Source organism: Hyalella azteca, unplaced genomic scaffold (assembly GCF_000764305.2).
Source record: "Hyalella azteca isolate HAZT.00-mixed unplaced genomic scaffold, Hazt_2.0.2 contig15810, whole genome shotgun sequence".
NCBI classification, from domain to species: domain Eukaryota; kingdom Metazoa; phylum Arthropoda; class Malacostraca; order Amphipoda; family Hyalellidae; genus Hyalella; species Hyalella azteca.
Window position 1 is genome coordinate 108,809 of NW_025945647.1, and position 19,384 is coordinate 128,192.

The following is a 19,384-nucleotide window of genomic DNA, read 5'->3' on the forward strand; positions in this document are numbered from 1 at the left end:
TTGCAGGAAAAGATCTAGGATTATTTCATTTGAAAGGCAATGTCATGAAGTTTTGTGTCCCGCCTAGTCAGTTGCAATTTGCGTTGGACAAGTAAGCAGCGTACGTTTGCTGTCGAGGCGAACTTTTCTAATGGCCGTTCCGTTATCACTACTACTACCAACGAGAGTTCCGTAATCGGTTCCATATTCGGTTCCGTATTTGTTCTTCAGGTCGGGTTTCTGATCGGAAATCGATTGTTACGTGGGTGAACACATTTAGGGCAAGTGGACGTGAATGCAAGAGGTTCTGGTGGTCTGCGGACTGCCACAACACCCAAAAACGTAGAGAGCTAGACAAAAACACCGTTCAGCACGGAAAAACGCTGATATTCTGGGGATTTCGAATAGCAGTGTGGTACAAATACTCCACTAAGAACTTCAGCGAAAATGATTTCATTTTTCGTCGAAATGCATGTGAAGCGCTTATTGAGAATTTGTCTCACGACACAGTCGTTTTTTTAGTCATGAGGCTCTGTTCTACATTTCTGGCAGCATAAACGAGCAAATGGGGTTATCTTTTCTTGATGGGAGGGGCTATCTTAAATCAATTATTTACAATGGCTGTCCAAGGAGTCAAGGACCCTACCTCATTTGAAGAACATCATACGCCAAGCCATCGCCAATATACCCATCAATATGCTTCAGCAAGTTAAACGGAACTTCAAAAAATTGACTAACTGAATGCATTTACAATGGGGGCCGTCATGTGACCGATGTCATTTTTAAAACTAAGTAATACAAAAATTCAGATAATGCCTTTTCCAATTAAATTCATATCATAATAATAATGATGTTTTTACGAATTATTTTTTATTAAGCTTCCAAATTAAGAAGTTTCCTGTACGATTAGTTCCTCACAATTCCTAGTCCTAAGCAACGTACCCCGCATCTCGCGGTTCATTACAGGGCGATGGCAGTGAGCGCGGCTGCATTCTGGCCGACGACATGGGGCTTGGCAAGACACTGCAGTGCATCGCGCTTGTCTGGACGCTTCTCAAACAGGCATGGCTCACTTCATATGCTGATTTACTCTTATATGTTATAGCGTAATTTCCTATTTTGATTGGTGTTCATCTTTTAAGCACTGTGCATTCCAACGAACTATTGAATTTTAATAGTTCATATGCTGATTTTATTTTTTATGTCATGGCGTAATTTCCTATTTTAATTGGTGTTCGTCTTTTAAGCACTGTGCATTCCAACAAACTATTGAATTTTAACAGTTCAAATGCTGATTTATTCTTCTATGTTATAGCGTAATTTCACATTTTGATTGGTGTTCATCTTTCGAGTACTGTAGAGTCCAGAAAACTATAGACTTTCAATAAAATTAGTTACCAGCGGATTTGAATCTTCTTAAATCATTAAATTTGAAATTTTCATAGAAGACAATATTTCATGAACTTTCTACATTTTTATTTGATTAAATCTTTAAAAAAATCAACATTTTTTCCACACTCTGCAGAACATGAACATGGTACCAGGATATATATATATTTTTTGTATTTCAGAACCCATGGGCGGTTGGTGGTGTGATCAACAGAGCGCTGGTGGTGGCTCCCTCCAGCCTCGTCGCCAACTGGGGCAAGGAGTTCCACAAGTGGCTGGGCAGGGAACGCTTACATGTTTACGTCGTTGATAACAACAATAAAGTACGTCACTTGTGGAATAATGTATAAAATATGTCACAGCTGTGGAATAATGTATAAGTATGTCTGATGTCTCTGCTGTGGAATTATGGATAAGTACGTCACTGTTGTGGAATAATGTATGAAGTACGCTACTGTTATGGAATAATGTATGAAATATGTCACAGCTGTGGAATAATGTAAAAGTATGTCACTTGTGAAATAATTTACGGTATAAAGTACGCCACTTGTGGAATAAGGTATGAAAGACGTCACTTGTGGAATAATGTATGAAATATGTCACAGCTGTGGAATAATGTATAAGTATGTCTCTGCTGTGAAATTATGGATAAGTATGCCACTGTTGTGGACCTTAATCTACTGAGTGTAAATCTACCTGACAATTAATTTATCCGTAGACAAGGGGTTGAAATTTTGTCTAATGATGGTCACTCTAGTGAACAGGGGCCATACTTTCAAAAAAAGTTAAGAGATCGTAAGTTCAGCAGCCAATCATTGACGGCCTTTCAAGCAAAATCCACCAATCAAAGACAAGAAAATAGATCGTAAGTACTTACGTTCACTTAGCGAGTTTTGAAAGTATGGCCCCAGGCCTTCTGTTCCGAATAGTACGGTATTGACGACTTTTATTGTTTTCATGCAGACAAAGGACTACATGTAACGTAGTCATGTTCACAAAGGAAAACATGAAAAATAATATGCCTTTAAAAAGTACTTTTAAAAGACAAGACTTTCAAAGCGGCCAGTGTCTCCGATGACACATATACAATGAATTTATTATTTTACTTTTAAATTAAAAAAATGATTTTTGCCAATTTTTTAATGTTAAAAAAATGTTCATTATTTATTCTGTCAATGGAATCAAGCATTGTCTCCGATTTTAGCAAGAGTTCAAAATTTCAGATCGATTGAACAGGTAGAAGTGTTTTAAATATCGATTATAAGATTTTTAGCAGACAAACAAACAAACAAGAAGTGAAGTAAAAGACAATTGTTGTAAAAATTCATGCACAAGAAGTAGTAGAGTGCAGTACAAACATCATAGATACTTCAATATCACCTGAGGCTGCTAGCCACGTCGCGACATGTTCACAAAGAAGCACATAGAATATATTCATGCACAAGAAGTAGTAGAGTGCAGTACAAACATCATAGATACGTCGATATCACCTGAAGTTGCGAGCGACGTCGCGACATGTTCACAAAGGAGCACATAGAATAAATTCATGCACAAGAAGTAGTAGAGTGCAGTACAAACATCATAGATACGTCAGCATCACCTGAGGTTGCTAGCGACGTCGCGACATGTTCACAAAGGAGCACATAGAATATATTCATGCACAAGAAGTAGTAGAGTGCAGTACAAACATCATAGATACGTCAATATCACCTGAAGTTGCGAGCGACGTCGCGACACAAAGCGCCGCCATGTGTCAACGGAGCGACGCGCGAGGCTCGCTTCACGAATGCGACTGCTTACACCAGCCAGACGCTCCTGCATTCATGTAATACAATGTCAGTTGTGCAGTAATGATGAAAATGATCGAAACATTTCTCAACGAAGTTTCAGGTCAGCTTCAAGTTTCAGTTCAATAAATGATTGCGTACACCAGCCAGACGCTCCTGCATTCATGTAATACAATGAATGTCAGCTGTGCAGTAATGATGAAAATGATCGAAACATTTCGCAACGAAGTTTCAGGTCAGCTTCAAGTTTCAGTTCAATAAATGATTGCTTACACCAGCCAGACGCTCCTGCATTCATGTAATACAATGAATGTCAGCTGTGCAGTAATATATATATACATGATAAAAATGATCGAAACATTCCTCAACGAATTTTTAGGTCAGGTTTAAGTGAAAACCTCAAAGCAGTTTTCAGTACAATAAATGATCAGTCCAGACTATTGAGGCCTTTCTAACTTCACTAGCACACCACCCCAGAAGCCCTAATCGACGCTTCAAGTTTAGGACTTCTGAATCCTGGGTGCTTTAAATTAATACTTTTCTGGAATAATGTATGAAGTACGTCACTGTTGTGGAATAATGTATGAAATATGTCACAGCTGTGGAATAATGTATGAAGTACGTCACTGTTGTGAAATAATGTATGAAGTACGTCACTGTTGTGAAATAATGTATGAAGTACGTAACTGCTGTGGATAAATATATCCTGCAGTGGAATGGTGGATAATTATGTCACTGCTGCGGAGTGATGGATAACCCACTAGACCTCTGACGTAGAATGAACAATGAACAAAGGTTTTTTTATTGGAATTTGTTTCAATGAAATTTTATTACGTAAATTTAACGTTGTTTCGACGTCATTTGCGTAGAGGGAGAGTACGTCCCTGCTTTCTGTATTTTTTTCTTCGTCTTTATTTGCATGTTACCTTGTATTGTGAGTAGATATTAAAATTACAATGTACAATTAATTAACAATTAACATCCATGATGAGTGTTATTTTCTTTACTACTTGGAAGTTATCCTATTTTTTAAACTAGTTATGTTTTATCTCTTGCTTAAATAAAAGCATAAAATAACAAGTAAAATGCAATAAAAAGCGTAGTGGCACTGGAGGCAGCATATGTGTGTCTGCTGCTACTTTCCTCCACTGAAAGTAACATAAAAAAATATTTCATTTTGAAAGTATTCCACATTTACGGAGGAATGATCACCATTGCTGCGATCTCGGTGAAGTAAACTTCCTGCCTGTACTTCTCATGGTAGAATTTTTAATTTTATCTTAGGTTGAGGTCCATCTTGTACACCTCATCGAAGGATACCTAATTTTACCTCAGGTTGAAGTCCTGCTTGTGCTCATCATCGAAGTATTATTAATTCTACCTCAATTTGAGGACCTGCTGTTTTTCCAATCGAAGGATACCTAATTCTACCTCAATTTGAGGACCTGCTGTTTTTCCAATCGAAGGATACCTAATTCTACTTCTACCTCAGTCCTCAGGTTGAGATACTGCTTGTGCTCATCGAAGGATTCTTAACTCTCCTTCAGGTTGAGGATTTCTTCCGGCAGCAGCTTGCCCCTGTGTTGGTTGTATCATACGAGCAGCTGCTGCGGTGCCAAGACCTGTTATGTAGACCAAGTCACGGCTTTGGTCTCATCATTTGCGACGAGGGCCACCGACTTAAGAACAGCGCCAGCAAGACAGCCGCGTCGCTCGCGGCGCTGTCCATCTCGCGCCGCGTGCTGCTCACTGGCACTCCTGTGCAGAACGACTTACAGGTCTACTGGGCCCTGCTGTATATTAATTATCTATTATCTATTTGGGAAAATGTATTCCACTTTCGTATGATTATTCCATGGCTATATCGTATGGGCTATTTGGACGAATACATGATTTACGATCCATGTGACTTGTTGTATGGTATCTATTTTGTGGGAATGGATTGGACTTTTGAATAATTATTTCATGGCTGCATCGTTTGTTTCATTGAAATCACTTCAACGTATGCCACTTGCTGGTTGTAATTATTTATGTTTTCGAATTTTTGACATGAATTTGTTTGATAAATTAAATTATATGGAATTGTATCATTAAATTTATGATAATAATATGATCTTAACGTGCAGGAACTGTTCTCTCTCGCGAACTTCGTGGTGCCCGGCGTGCTGGGCAGCAGCGCCGCGTTCAGACGCCTGTACGAGGAGCCCATCGTGTCTGCCCAGCAAGCCTGCGCCACGCCAGTCGAGAAACAACTCGGTTACTTGCTACTTAGTTCTTATTTTCATAGGAAGCGTTAACAATTGTTACCTTCTCTTGGTAACTTGGTAATTGTTTCGGACGTAGCAGTCCCAGGCCACGATGGATCCCGCCTTTTATTATTTATAGGAAGCGTTAACAATTGTTACATTGGTAACTTGGTAATTGTTTCGGACGTAGCAGTCCCAGGCCACAATGGATCGACGCCTCTTATTATTTATGGGAAGCGTTAACAATTGTTACTCTTGGTAACTTGGTAATTGTTTCGGACGTAGCAGTCCTAGGCCACGATGGATCGCCGCCTCTGTAACTTACTCATTCACTTAGTAACCACAATTGGTTATTTCAGTTACAGATGTTGGACAATGAAACTGGAACTTCGGTTGTATTAGTGAAGGAACTGGATCTTCAATGGTAATAATAGCACCTTGCATTAGAAAGAGTGGGGGGAGGACGTTTAATGTGCCGGATAAGAGCTCAGTTTTGGTCGAAATATTGCAATGCAGCATGAAGTATACAAATACAGCTATGGCTAGCTTGCCATAGCCAATATTGTATAGAAAAGGTCTAACCTGCTATAGCTAAACCTTCTGTCATTCGCGTCACTGCCATTAATTTTTACAATAGTGAGAGATGGGCTATCTTGAGACGTGTTCATTGTGAACATTTACAGTTTCTGAATTATCCTACCCTTTGCTTTTTGTTTAGAAGAGTTGAGATGGGAATAAGATCATTTCGAGTTTCTTCCAATGCCAGGGTGAAGAATGGGGTGCAATCAATCAGGATCGACTGTTATATCAGTGCGACGTTCCCTTGGTTCACTGGTTTTTCTTTCTAACTGCACACATCATTGCCACAGACTACTAACCTATTCTAGAGAGCCCATAGTTATATCATTGTACCCTGAAGTCGCGTCGTGTATCAGGACGACTATGCACTAATAGAGCAATGCTGGTGGAAAGTTCGATAAACTTGAATATAATGTTGAGCATTTGCCAAATCCTGCTATGTCACTAGATCTGATCATAATAGAATAATTTTTGGGGAACATTGAAGAAGTCAATATTTCTCTCCCAGTATCAGTTTGTTATTAGGCTCTTATACTGCTGAAAGTATCGCCGAAAATTCCCTGATTAATGTGCAGGAATAACATATGCCATTTCCCTACGCCATATCATTGCTTATTGTATTATAAAGCCTATTTTTCACTTTCTATTTGTCCAAATCTGTGTATGTCTTAGTGTATTTGTAACATCAATCCACACTATTTCAGTCCACCACCCATCCTATTCACATGAAAATTTAAAATAGTGGAAAATCCGTTTTTAGGCCTTGCCTCTATTTCCTTTCCAAACTCGCCATTATGAACTGCAATGTTACTTATTTTTGCGAAAAACTGATTATCAATTTGTGAACATTCTACTCCTGTTGGGAAGAGCGGCTAATCTGTTTTACCGCCTCGGAAGGCCTTGATGATGTTTTACTTAATATAATTTTTATCATGCTAACTCTACTATTACAAACACACTGCAATAGTATCGTAAAGCAGCAGATTATCAACTTACGAATGTTTATTCACCAGGTGGTGACCGCGTCAAAGAACTCAACCGCATCACGTCTCAGTTCATCCTCCGCCGCACTCAGGCCATCATCAACAAGTCCGTCTACTTAACAGCTAATTTACTGGAACTCATTACGCCAATAAATCTGACTACATTACTAAAATATACAAAGCTAATTCATTTCAAATCGATTCTATTCAGTAAAAGTCGCTGAAATTGTTGGAATTTAATTGTTATATTAATATTAATAACCAGATCATTAATGTGCTTTTTCCGGTGTTAATTTCACAATATTTATACTCATACTGCATTGAATTTATTTGAAATGAATAATGAGGTGTTTTATAATTATGAACTAACTAGTCGAGATAAGTATTTTGCATGCAGTATTTTCTCTCAATTGATATCGGAAAGTTTACTACATAGGCGGTAAGGGGTTCATTGCTCTCGAAGTGTTCAGTATGAGCGTGTCCATATCTCGTTCCTTCTCTACCGCGAGATTATATGTGCAGATTTCATGCACTGTGGAAACTGCGCTCTATTCTTAGAATTTTTTTAGATTGAGAAGTTTCATGAAAATGAGGAATAAAAATGAGATATAAAAAGTTATTTAAACTTTTAGAAGAAATGGAACTGCTTTCCTCACATATTTGCAACCTTTAACCAGTTGCATTTTTATTCATGAAAAATAAAAGTCAGAACAAAGAATTTTTTTGTGACTTGTTGACAAAATATTGATCTGTGCAGATTGCCTTTTTATTCATGAAAAATAAAAGTAAGAACGAAGAATTTGTTGACAAAATATTAACCTGTGCAGATACCTGCCACCTAAAGTTGAGTGCGTTGTGTTCTGCCAAGCGAGTGCGAGTCAGGAGGCCGTGTACCGCGATGCTGCTCGCCTCGTGTCCAGCGCCGCACTGACGGCCGCTGCGGGTGTCGACCATCTCTCTACCATCATACTGCTCAGGAAAATCTGCAACCATCCCACGCTGGTCAACCCGGCAGCGGGTGAGTAGCCTTTTTTAGCGGGTGAGTAGCCTTTTTAGCGGATGAATAGCCTTTTTAGCGGGTGAGTAGCCTTTTTAGCGGGTGAGTAGCCTTTTTAGTGGGTGAGTAGCCTTTTAAGCGGGTGAGTAGCTTTTTTAGCGGGTGAGTAGCTGGAAAATCTGCAACCATCCCACGCTGGTCAACCCGGCAGCGGGTGAGTCGCCAAATGCAGGCCATGGTTTAATACTCAGCCAGTCAGTTAAACGCAGGTTTTTTATGCCAAATTACAAAATTTTTGAAGTTGTACCCCGCTGCAAAAAAAATTTAAAATATAATTAAGATTAATAAATTTAAAGGCAGTGCACCAAGATGACATACTTTTTCTGTTAAAGTTATGCAGTAAGAAATGAGTCATGTTGGTGTGAATTTAATACTGTTTAATCGTTCGTTGTTAACCAGTTCAACGGGCTTCTAGGATAATTTGTAAAGAAGAAACAACGCGAGTTCAACAATTTATTTTGATGAACGAAAAATAAGCTTCGTGGTACTTGTTAAAAGATAAAAGTAACCAAAATTTTAATCACAAAATTACTGAATTTCGTTTAATTACAAATAGAATTAAGAAGCTTTTTAATTTTAACCGTAACCTATGAATGAATTCTGAACTTGTTGCCCAGGCAGCGATGAAGAGCTTGGCACTTTCGCGCCCCAGGACCCCAGCGTGCAGCGGCTGTCTGAGCGCGCGCGTCTCCTGCTGCCCTCGCACCTGCAAGACACCGTCGCGTCCTCTGAGGAGGTGTTCAACCTCAATTTTTTGTCATTATATTGGCTGAAAAAAATATAAGTTAGAATTCTTTGGGTAGAAAATCTCATATAGCTGTTATTTCCAGTACATTCAGTAGGTATATTCCAGTATATTCAAGTACAGACTAGACAAGGCCATACAGGAGCATATGTTTAGTCTTAAAATGCCTCGTGTCCTACGGAACAACTGATATCTAGAAGCGATTTAAATATACCGTGGGTTGAAAAGATTTGATCAAAAGGCCAGTCAAGTCAAGAAAAGTACAAGAATCGGCGACAGGCCTATCCAGGCCTATTCTTTAATGCCGAAGATACTATATTATATTATATACGGTATTATTATTAGATCCAGTATATTGTATCTAGTTTATTGTCCAGTATATTAGAATATTCTCCAGTAATCTCTTCTTCCAGAGTAAGAATTTTCTGCTTGAACTCGTAGAGTGGAAAGGATAATATTGTTTGTATTGTTATGCGGATGAGTGATTTTCAGTGATCCTCAAGATCTGATCTTGACAGCAAATGCGCGGATGTTTGAAAGAGCCCGATTTGATAATATGTAATGCTTGACTCGTAGCCACAGTGACAAAACAGAAATTTTAGCACTTAACTCTTATTATTCAACTGTATGATGCTTCCGTAATTTGCCCTCAATGATTGATATAACGTTCTACATTACATTTTATATGTAATGTCCTAGAACTTTTCACGTAACGCGTTCTAGAACCATTGATAAAATGCATCATACGAAGATTTATGCAACGCATCCTAAAATTCTTTGGGTAGAAAAATCTCATATACGGTAGCTGTTATTTCCAGTTTATTATATTATATACGGTATTATTATTAGATCCAGTATATTGTATCTAGTTTATTGTCCAGTATGTTAGAATATTCTCCAGTAGTATCTCCTCGCGTCCTCTGAGGAGGTTTTCAACGTCGCTCTTTTGTCACTATATTTGTTTAAAAAATTTTAACGTCACTCTTCTGTCACTACATTAGTTTAAAAAATTTTAACGTCGCTCTTTTTTCGCTATATTAGTTTCGAAAATTTTAACGTCGCTCTTCTGTCACTATATTAGTCTAAAAAATTTAACGTCGCTCTTTTGTCACTATATTTGTTTAAAAAATTCTAACGTCACTATTTGTCACTATATTTGTTTCGAAAATTTTAACGTCACTATTTTTTCACTATAGTTGTTTCAAAAAGTTCTGAGTTAGAATTCTTTGTGTAGAAAAATCTCATAGGTAGCTGTTATTTCCAGTATATTACATTATATACGGTATTATTATTAGATCCAGTATATTGTATCTAGTTTTTTGTCCAGTATATTAGAATATTTTCCAGTAATCTCTTCTTCCAGAATAAAAATTTTCTGCTTGAATTCGTTTAGTGGAAAGGATAATATTATTGGTATTGTTGTGCGGATTAGTGATTTTCAGTGATCCTCAAGATCTGATCTTGATAACAAATGCGCAGATGTTGAAAAGTGCCTGATTTGATAATATGTAATGCTTGACTCTTAGTGGCCATGCTGAACTAAATTCTTATTATTCAACTGAATGACTTGAGAAGAAACTTCCATAGTTGTCCCCTCAATGATTGATATAACGTTCCACAATACATTTTATATGTAATGTCCTAGAACTTTTCACGTAACGCGTTCTAGAACCATTGATAAAATGCATCATACGAAGATTTATGCAACGCATCCTATAACGATCCACATCACGCATCATATGTATCAGCTCCGTGTAACGCATCATATATAACAAGGATTTAAATGACGCATCCTACAAGGATGCATATAACGCTTCATACAAGGATTCAAATAACGTATTTTCACTGGTTGCAGGACAGCGGCAAGTTAGCAGTGGTATCATGTCTACTATGGCAGCTGTCAAGTACCAAAGAGCGCATTGTTTTGGTCTCACACTTCACCAGCACGCTGGACCTGCTACAGCGCCTGTGTGACCGCTACAGCTACACGCACACACGTCTTGATGGAGCTACACCGCCACACAAGAGACAGAACATCGTAGACGCATTCAATAGCAAACACAGCCAAACTTGTGAGAATTGTGTGTGTGCTGAATCTGGGAGAAATGTGTGCTTCTGTGTGCGCTGAATCTGTGAGAAATGTGTACTCCTGTGCGCGTTGAATCTGTGAAAAATGTCTAATTTATACTTTTGTGTATGCTGAATCTGTGAGAAATGTGTACTTCTGTGTGTACTGAGTATGCAAGTATTAAAATTGTAGGAAGAGCTTCTCCTGTACATTTATACGAATTAAATAAATAACCATTAATTGGTATCAGGGTAATTTGATTGTGTTGTATGGTCGGATATGTGTGAATCTTGTGTTTATATGGCCTTGATCAGCGTGCTCGGATGACGTAGGAACAATTGACGATTAAGCCTTGAAAACTATCCTTATTATCCATGTCAATTGCGGTACAAAGATTCCATGCCTACCGTGCAATGCTTGTTAGTGGATTATACACAATAAGTTTCTCCTCATTAGTGGCGGTGAATGGATTACTCTTGTGAATAGTTGAGTGATTATACTGTAATTCATACAAAATGTTTTCATTATTTGCTGTGAATTTATTTCTCTGATAAATAGTTGTGTGGTTTTGAATTTCAAAGAGATGAGACTCGCTCAATATCGCATCTGTGGATAAGGTTCGTTTAGCCTCTGAAATGCCAAAAGGCGTTTCATCCTGTCATTCGTGCTATTAATATGGTTCTGTTATACTACCTCGCTTCCCCTGCAACTTGCGCGAAATAGAAAAATATTTTTCATAATGATTCAAACGCAGATTTTTTTTATTTAATATCACTGATGTTATAAATAAGGTTGATCCTCGCAGTCGTGTTCCTGCTGTCGTCGCGGGCGGGCGGTGTGGGCCTGAACCTGACAGGAGCGTCACGCATTCTCCTCTACGATGTCGACTGGAACCCCGCGACAGACCTGCAGGCCATGGCGAGGGTCTGGCGTGATGGCCAGACCAGGACCACGCACATATATCGGTACACTTAACCAATTCTTGCATCTAATTTTACTTTTGCTATGTAAACCATCCCTAGACATAGGAATAAAATACCCTAGACCATAGGAATAAAGTCGGGTAACTGATACCTAAATTTGCTCTATTATTGTCATCAAATTTTTTGTCATAAAATTTTTTGAGTGATATGTTTCATATTTTTTTCATCATGGTTCTATTCAAGATCTTTGAAGAAATTGCTCTTTGTACATTAAAAATGAAATCTGTAATACCTTCGCAGTTTAGTGCTAAGCGGCAGCGTGGAGGAGCGCATGTACCAGCGTCAGGTTCAGAAGCAAGGCCTGAGCGGCGCTGTCGTGGACGCCAAGAACCACAACAACTCCAAAGTTGCGTTCTCATTGCAAGAACTTCGGGTGAGTTTCAAGACAAATAACTTGTATGAACTTTTTTCTTGTATGAACTTAGTGTATGTTCCAAGAACCAAAAATGCTCCAGAGCTGCTTTTTTTTACTAAAACTGCAAATGAGTTACGAGAATTGCGAATGAGTTCGAGCAAAAACTCTTCGCGGCCAATTACATTTTCCGACTAAGTTAATGCACATTTATACTCATTCATCAAATCACCTGCTCTCGATTACAGTTCAACTGCGTTAATTTTTCCAGTTTCATTTGTTCATTATCCATCTAATATGTTTACCGCAATGCATTAATTTTGATCTCAGTGCTTATGTTCGTTATCCATCTGATATATTTACGTTAGTTGATGTAATGAATTAATTCTAACCCTCAGGACCTGTACAGCTACGAGAGCCTCGGCACCTGCATAACCCACGACCAGCTGCAGTGCAGCTGTGACCTGCGGGGCGGCCCCTGCCTACCGCCAGCGGCGTCTCAAGACGCACCCCTCAGAGGTGGCGTGTTTTTTGTTTTTAATATTTAATTTATTAAATATTTATTTTGTGAAGTGTTTCGCTGCTCATGACCACAGCTTAAATTGAAAAACGACATTATCAAGCATCTTTACGACGATCAAAGTCACGACATGTTTCACTGCTGATGCATATCAGTTCACTTAATATTTTGATGCAGATGTTCATTTGCTTGATATAAATTTAGACGTGTATATTTTATAATGCTTATACTTATCTATTGAATTGTTTCGACATTTTTTAATACTAAGGAGTCAGTGGTCAGATCACGATTTTGTTATTTTTTATACTGATCCTTATTAATAACTTAAATATTTTTCGCAGATATTTACGTAATTGCAATTGTCAAACAGACAGGATGCCCTACATTTGACCGATACCATTTAACAAGTTTCGCTGCTGTGTGGCAGGTTCTTATATTGTACATAAATTATTATAAATCATAAGTGTTGTTATCTGCAGCATGTCAGTTGCGCGTTGGCTACAGCGGCGCTGCAGAAGAAGGCCTCGCGTGCACCATGGACAGGCTGTACGAGTGGCAGCACTACAGTAGCGATCACATCTCCTCACTCCAGGTCAGAACTCTGACTTAATTATTTAAAACTAATTTGACTGAAATTGTGCCAAATCGCAACATGAATAGCACCAAATTTTAACATGAATTCAACTAAATTTCGATGGAACTGGTACCGAAATTTGACAATGTCAATTTCGAACTTCACTCTGCAAGGAAAATAATATACATCCCATTCAGGGATATAAATTATTATATATCTCATCAATATACAATACATATCCCATCACACATGAACGTAATATATAGATTTATGGGATATATATTATGAATAGGAATATATTGTATATCCCGTCAATATATTTAGGAGAAAGTTTCATTTCTATTATCCACAACTATCTAATTTCTCGTTGTGAAAATCATTATATCAAAATATTGAACATTTGTACTGATTTCAAATTGCAGCACTATAGTTTCGGATCTCAATGTTAGGAAAAAATTTTAACACAAATAAGAATTTGTCGAAATACTCCAGCTAATGTTATAAAATTTTTTTAACAAAAATTAGAGTTTGTCGAAATACACCAGCTAGTGTTATAAAATTTTTTTAACAAAAATTAGAATTTGTCGAAATACACCAGCTAGTATTCTAACTACCTGCCAATGCACAGGACGCGTGTTTGGAGGCTGGAGCTGAATTCATCAACATGGTGTTCCGTTACCAGGCCGACGCCACGGCCAGCACTTCGACTGAGAATATCTGATCGTCGTCCAAACTTCCTGTATTTTCTGCACTAATTTATGTAGAAAAAAACGAGAATCATACCAAAGCGTTTATTCTAAAAAAGTTGGAAAATAAAGTCGATCTTAAAATGAACTTATGTAAGAGTTTCTTTTTAAATCATTCACGTAACTAGAATCTGGAACTTCTTTTTGGGCAGTAAATAACGCACTTACTTTGAAGCAATGCAAGGGTGGTCTTGTCCAGTGAGTAAAATGATGTATTAAAAATAATTTACCGCGATACAAATGGACTTCGCTAACTCTAAATATAGCTAAAATACTCATTATCAGAAAGTCATCCGGTACTTTACAATGATCCTTATTACAAGTATGTTGCAGGCAATACAATCGCATCACCATGCGCACTGAACACAATATATCTCGTACATTTAATAAAATACAGGAATCTTGCAGCTTCCGCATCATGTTAGTTTTCATTCCTTCGCCGGAGTATCCCTCGTGAAGGGATTTGCGTCACAGGTCCGTGTCTAAAGTTGGACTTTTGAATCGGGTCACACTGAGGACAAATGAATCTATTTTCCTGGGGCTGTTTCGGGCCTAAACAATGACACACGTGGATATGCTGCGCTCCTCGGCAATCATTCTCATCGTTAACAGGAGGATGTCTTCTTTCTTTGGACGGATCACGATTAGCGCCGCTCAGTTGCACGTCTTTTGTATTTCTGTTTCTCGTAGTGTTAGTTCGTTCAGATTCTCCAGTGAGCTCATTAAACAAACGTAGATTTCGTTGCATTTGCAGCTGTTGAAGATTATTGCGACTTTGATCGCGTAACGCATCCAGCCGCAATCCAAATTCCCCATCAGAAGACCCAACTCCGCGAGTGGATGAACGAGAACGGTTTACAGAATCTTCAGCTGTATTTTCTTCAGCCCGAGTTCCCGGAGCTTGTAATGGGCGATTAAGAACATTTGCAGGACGATCTACAGGCTGTTGCAGAACATTTGCAGGACGATCTACAGGCTGTTGCGGAACATTTGCAGGACGATCTACAGGCTGTTGCGGAACATTTGCAGGACGATTTACAGGCTGTTGCGGATTTTTTGCCGAAGATTCTTGCCTGCCCCCATCAAGCGCCGATTGAGGCTCTGTTAAAGGACGATCTTCCCGGTGTTGCTGGTGCTGCTCATGAGGAAGAGGTCGAGTTTGCTGCTGATGTTGCGGTGCTGATAGAGGTTGGTGCTGCTGATGTTGCGGTGCTGATAGAGGTTGGTGCTGCTCCTGTTGCTGATGTTGCGGTGCTGATTGAGGTAGGTGCTGTTGATGTTGCGAAGCAGGTTGGTGCTGCTGAGGTTGCGGTGCTGATTGAGGTTGGTGCTGTTGATGTTGCAAAGCAGGTTGAGGTTGGTGTGGCTGATACTGTGTAGTAGGTTGCGATTGGTGCTGCTGATTGTACAAATTGGGTAGTGGCTGCTGCTGCTGATGGTGTATCTGTGAAGGAGGCTGCATTGGCAGATGCGCTCGTTGCATATGCTGACTTTGCTGCTGTTGCGGCAGAAGATGCGTCTGCATTCTTGGCTGGGATTGCATTTGTTGCGGGACGATTTGAGACTGGGGCTGGCTGTGGTAAAATAGAGGGGGAGGATGAGGTACAAAACGTTGTTCAGATGCTAGATCGGTTGGTCCAGCAGCTACAGGCTGTCCGTAAGTGAAAGCTGAGCCCAAGTTTGCTGCAGCATCAGGATTAAACGTAGCCTGACTCGGAGCGGTCGTGTAGCGAGGGTGCAAATGTGAAGCGGGCAACCCTTGCGCGGCACACACTTCTTGTTGCTGCAATGTTGCTCTAGGTTCCTGTGATTGTTGCACATGTGTATGTTGAGGGGCGTAAGAAGTTTGGTATTGAGGCTGCGTAAGATGTGCCTGGGAGTGAGGCTGTGGGTACTGATGATGAGGCTGATGTGTCGGTTGTGGCAGCTCCCCTTGAGGTACAGGCACTTGCGGATGCTGATAATTGAACAAATTAATGAAAAATCAACATATATATACGAGTCTTGTATTGCAAGATACCAATGTTGTTGCGATTTTTAATATTTGCACTTCAGCGTGACAGGCGTCAATACCTCAAAAGGTTCATGCCAGGTCCAATGCAGAGGGCCAGTTCAGTCAATTCGACATTACTTACTTTACTGAAAACTAGTCAAATAAGGAAACGCAGGCAGCAGCTCTAACTTTTTTAACCCAATAATTTAAAAGCAAACGAAATGTCAAGCATATTCATCATAATTTTCTTGGCATATTATTCAAATTCTAGGCTAATCCCCCATTTAAATAAATTAATTATACAATAGTTCGCTTAGCATGTTTGAATATTTATATCAATGGGTCAAAAATTGAAAATTGCTCAAGTTCTTAGAAATTAGGAAATCACGTAAAAGTTCTTTATCTCACCGGGAAAATGTTGATGGTTTGGGTGTTGGGGAGTCTGCTGGAGTGATACGTCGTTGCCCCTCTTGAGGTCAGTTTAAGCTGCTCCAGCTCGGCCCTAAGCTCATTGTAAGCCGACCGTAACTCCTCGTTATTTCCACGATCCTGCTGAGAGGAGCCACGATCCTGCTGAGAGGAGATGAAACAAATGACTGATATCATTAATCAGATTAGCTACAGTTTAATTTAAATTTCAATGTTCGTAGTTGTTGAATCTTTGAAATGTTTCCTGCACCGACAACCCTCATCATCCTTAAACCTTAATCTACTGAGTGTAAATCTACCTGACAATTAATTTATCCGTAGACAAGGGGTTGAAATTTTGTCTAATGATGGTCACTCTAGTGAACAGGCCTAGTGAATACCGTACCGAATAGTACGGTATTAACGACTTTTATTGTTTTCATGCAGACAAAGGGCTACATGTAACGTAGTCATGTTCACAAAGGAAAACATGAAAAATAATATGCGTTTGAAAATTACTTTTAAAAGACAAGACTTTCAAAGCGGCCAGTGTCTCCGATGACACATATACAATTAATTTCTTATTTTATTTTTAAATTAAAAAAATAATAATTTTTGCCATTTTTTTAATATTAAAAAAATGTTTATTATTTATTCTGTCAATCGAATCAAGCATTGTCTCCGACTTTATGCAAGAGTTCAAAATTTCAGACCGATTGAACAGGTAGAAGTGTGTTAAATATCGATTATAAGATTTTTAGCAGACAAACAAACAAACAAGAAGTGAAGTAAAAAAGAAGTGTTGTAAAAATTCATGCACAAGAAGTAGTAGAGAGCAGTACAAACAACATAGATACGTCAGCATTACCTGAAGTTGCGAGCGACGTCGCTACATGTTCACAAAGGAGCACATAGAACATATTCATGCACAAGAAGTAGTAGAGTGCAGTACAAACATCATAGATACGTCAATATCACCTGAGGTTGCGAGCGACGTCGCGACACAAAGCGCCGCCACGTGTCAACGGAGCGACGCGCGAGGCTCGCTTTACGAATGCGACTGCTTACACCAGCCAGACGCTCCTGCATTCATGTAATACAATGAATGTCAGTTGTGCAGTAATGATAGTTAGTTAGTTCAGTGGCCGTAGTTGCTAGCGCTTCAGGTCGAGCTATCTCGCGCCGAAAGTCACGTCGGACATTACTGGCTAGGGGTAGACTACATCACTTGTTGCAGTAATGATAGAAATGATCGAAACATTCCTCAACGCAGTTTCAGGTTCAAGTGAAAACCTCAAAGAAGTTTTCAGAACAATAAACGATCAGTCCAGACTATTGAAGCATTTCTAACTTCACTAGCACACCACCTAAAAGACGACTCTTCACCTGGGCCCAGAAGTCCTAATCGACGCTTCAAGTTTAGGACTTCTGAATCCTGGGTGCTTTAAATTAAAAGGTTAAATAGATTAAAATAGATCACGTGTGCTTTAATATTTTTACTGCGGGTAGCCCCTTATCAGCTGAGGGCAACTCCACTGAACTAGAGGCACTGATAACTGGACTAATAACATTTACTGTAAAGTACTGTATTGGCGACTTATTATTGACCGAACGTAAAGGCTACAGGTTGATAGGGCCTGAATTTATTATACATATACTATATTGAAACGATGAATTGAATTATATTTATTTTGTATTTTTTCGTAAAATGATACACGAAGTCATTGATGTTAATATTCACTTCGTATTGCTGAGCATTGCGACGCAAGGTGGCGCTGAGGCGAGCGTTGTCGGCAGCTAACCGTGCCAGTCTCTCGTTTGCGAGGCTTCGTTCCTGTACAGAATTCTGAAATAAAACACATACATTACATCTGCCTGGTACTCATATTTTGCGACCAATGTTAATGCACACGCAAAATCATACATCTCAATTCTATCACCACGAACAGCCCAATTGCACTACCAGAAACAGTAACGTAGCTGTACCATCAGTAACAGTAATCAAGTTGCACTACCAGCATCATCAACTGACCAAGTTGCATTATCAGGAACAACAACCTAGCTGAGCAGAAAGAACAACTTTGTGGCATAACCTAAACCAGGAGCTAGTTTCACTTTCTGGAACAATCTTTAGAAATGTAAATAAGCTCCAATACCGTCCAGTGCCAAGATGATAAGATCTTCTGCTATTCTACTCTACAAAGATGTACAAGATGTTCTGCTATTCTACTCTACAAAGATGTATAAAATGTTCTGCTATTCTTCTCTACAAATATGGATAAGCTGCTCTTCTATTATACTATAACAAGATTATTATGACAATATTATTATTAATATTATTATTACCCATGCCAACTATCCATCTCCAGTCACCACCATACCTGAGAGGCAGCATCGAGCTGCTCTCGCAGGGCACGGATCTCGTCCAAGACGCGGCCCTCCTGCTGCTCCTCCTGACGCTGTAGCTCCGCAAGCAGCAACTCAAAACGGCGCTACGATGGTTAACATTGAGAACGATGGTTAACATTGAAAACGATGGTTAACATTGAGAACGATGGTTAACATTGAGAACGATGGTTAACATTAAGAATCAAAGCACATCATGTATCGAGAATAGTCAATAGTTATAGTGGTTATGACTTGACCTTATTTTGCATAATTAAATAACAAATTTGCCATCTCCGATAATGATTCTCATAGTATTTCACAAATAAGAAGCAAGGAATGTGCATTAATTACCTCGCATTCATCCCTGAACTGGAGGATGGCAGTGCGCAGGGGGGCGTGGAGGTCGTCAGTGTCAGGGGAAGAGCTACTGTCGCTCTGACTGCTGACGGTGCGAGTGTCAGTCATGTTGGGGCAACCACACGAGACTGTGATGCGTCTCAACGATACATTAAAAACGCTCCAAAAACTTCCCCAAAAAGAATTCTAAACGTAAAAATAACAGAGATATAAGTGAGAAATAGGTTATG

General features: G+C 39.2%; 2 protein-coding genes across 8 annotated transcripts in view; one reads left to right on the top strand and one right to left on the bottom strand.

The window, feature by feature from the left end:
* The window catches only part of LOC108682392 (DNA repair and recombination protein RAD54B-like), a 28,171-nt gene extending 13,435 nt beyond the window's left edge, over positions 1 to 14,736 (top strand). The window contains exons 12-24 of the mRNA XM_047884657.1: positions 946 to 1,041; positions 1,551 to 1,691; positions 4,703 to 4,933; positions 5,282 to 5,411; positions 6,994 to 7,069; positions 7,791 to 7,981; positions 8,638 to 8,756; positions 10,621 to 10,837; positions 11,639 to 11,798; positions 12,057 to 12,189; positions 12,567 to 12,687; positions 13,168 to 13,280; positions 13,891 to 14,736. Of these exons, the coding sequence (XP_047740613.1) occupies positions 946 to 1,041; positions 1,551 to 1,691; positions 4,703 to 4,933; positions 5,282 to 5,411; positions 6,994 to 7,069; positions 7,791 to 7,981; positions 8,638 to 8,756; positions 10,621 to 10,837; positions 11,639 to 11,798; positions 12,057 to 12,189; positions 12,567 to 12,687; positions 13,168 to 13,280; positions 13,891 to 13,983 (1,821 nt within the window). The 3' untranslated portion in view covers positions 13,984 to 14,736. The remainder of the gene's footprint in view (positions 1 to 945; positions 1,042 to 1,550; positions 1,692 to 4,702; positions 4,934 to 5,281; positions 5,412 to 6,993; positions 7,070 to 7,790; positions 7,982 to 8,637; positions 8,757 to 10,620; positions 10,838 to 11,638; positions 11,799 to 12,056; positions 12,190 to 12,566; positions 12,688 to 13,167; positions 13,281 to 13,890) is intronic.
* Positions 14,038 to 19,384, bottom strand: LOC108682395 (chromatin modification-related protein eaf-1). Of its 7 annotated transcripts, none has more exons than XM_047884656.1 (7): positions 19,149 to 19,384; positions 18,791 to 18,901; positions 18,151 to 18,255; positions 17,388 to 17,492; positions 16,410 to 16,574; positions 15,377 to 15,965; positions 14,038 to 15,241 (listed from the first exon to the last, which is right to left on the bottom strand). In XM_047884656.1, exons 1-7 carry the CDS (start codon positions 19,260 to 19,262, stop codon positions 14,430 to 14,432), a joined length of 2,001 nt encoding a protein of 666 aa, XP_047740612.1. In that variant the 5' UTR covers positions 19,263 to 19,384; the 3' UTR covers positions 14,038 to 14,429. The 7 variants fall into 7 exon arrangements, with proteins under 7 accessions (XP_047740612.1, XP_047740611.1, XP_047740610.1 ...); XM_047884655.1 differs by having other exon boundaries at positions 14,038 to 15,220; positions 15,323 to 15,965; XM_047884654.1 differs by having other exon boundaries at positions 14,038 to 15,965; positions 18,151 to 18,243.

Excerpts from the sequence above, each read along its gene's own strand:
- LOC108682395 (XM_018171555.2), bottom strand. The coding sequence starts at position 19,262 with ATGACTGACACTCGCACCGTCAGCAGTCAGAGCGACAGTAGCTCTTCC. Across the intron at positions 17,493-18,150 it reads GCAATGCTCAGCAATACGAA|GAGCGTCTGGCTGGTGTAAG; the intron begins GTGAATATTAAC and ends ACATGAATGCAG. Across the intron at positions 16,575-17,387 it reads GACGTCGCTCGCAACCTCAG|CAGGATCGTGGCTCCTCTCA; the intron begins GTGATATTGACG and ends ATCTCCTCTCAG.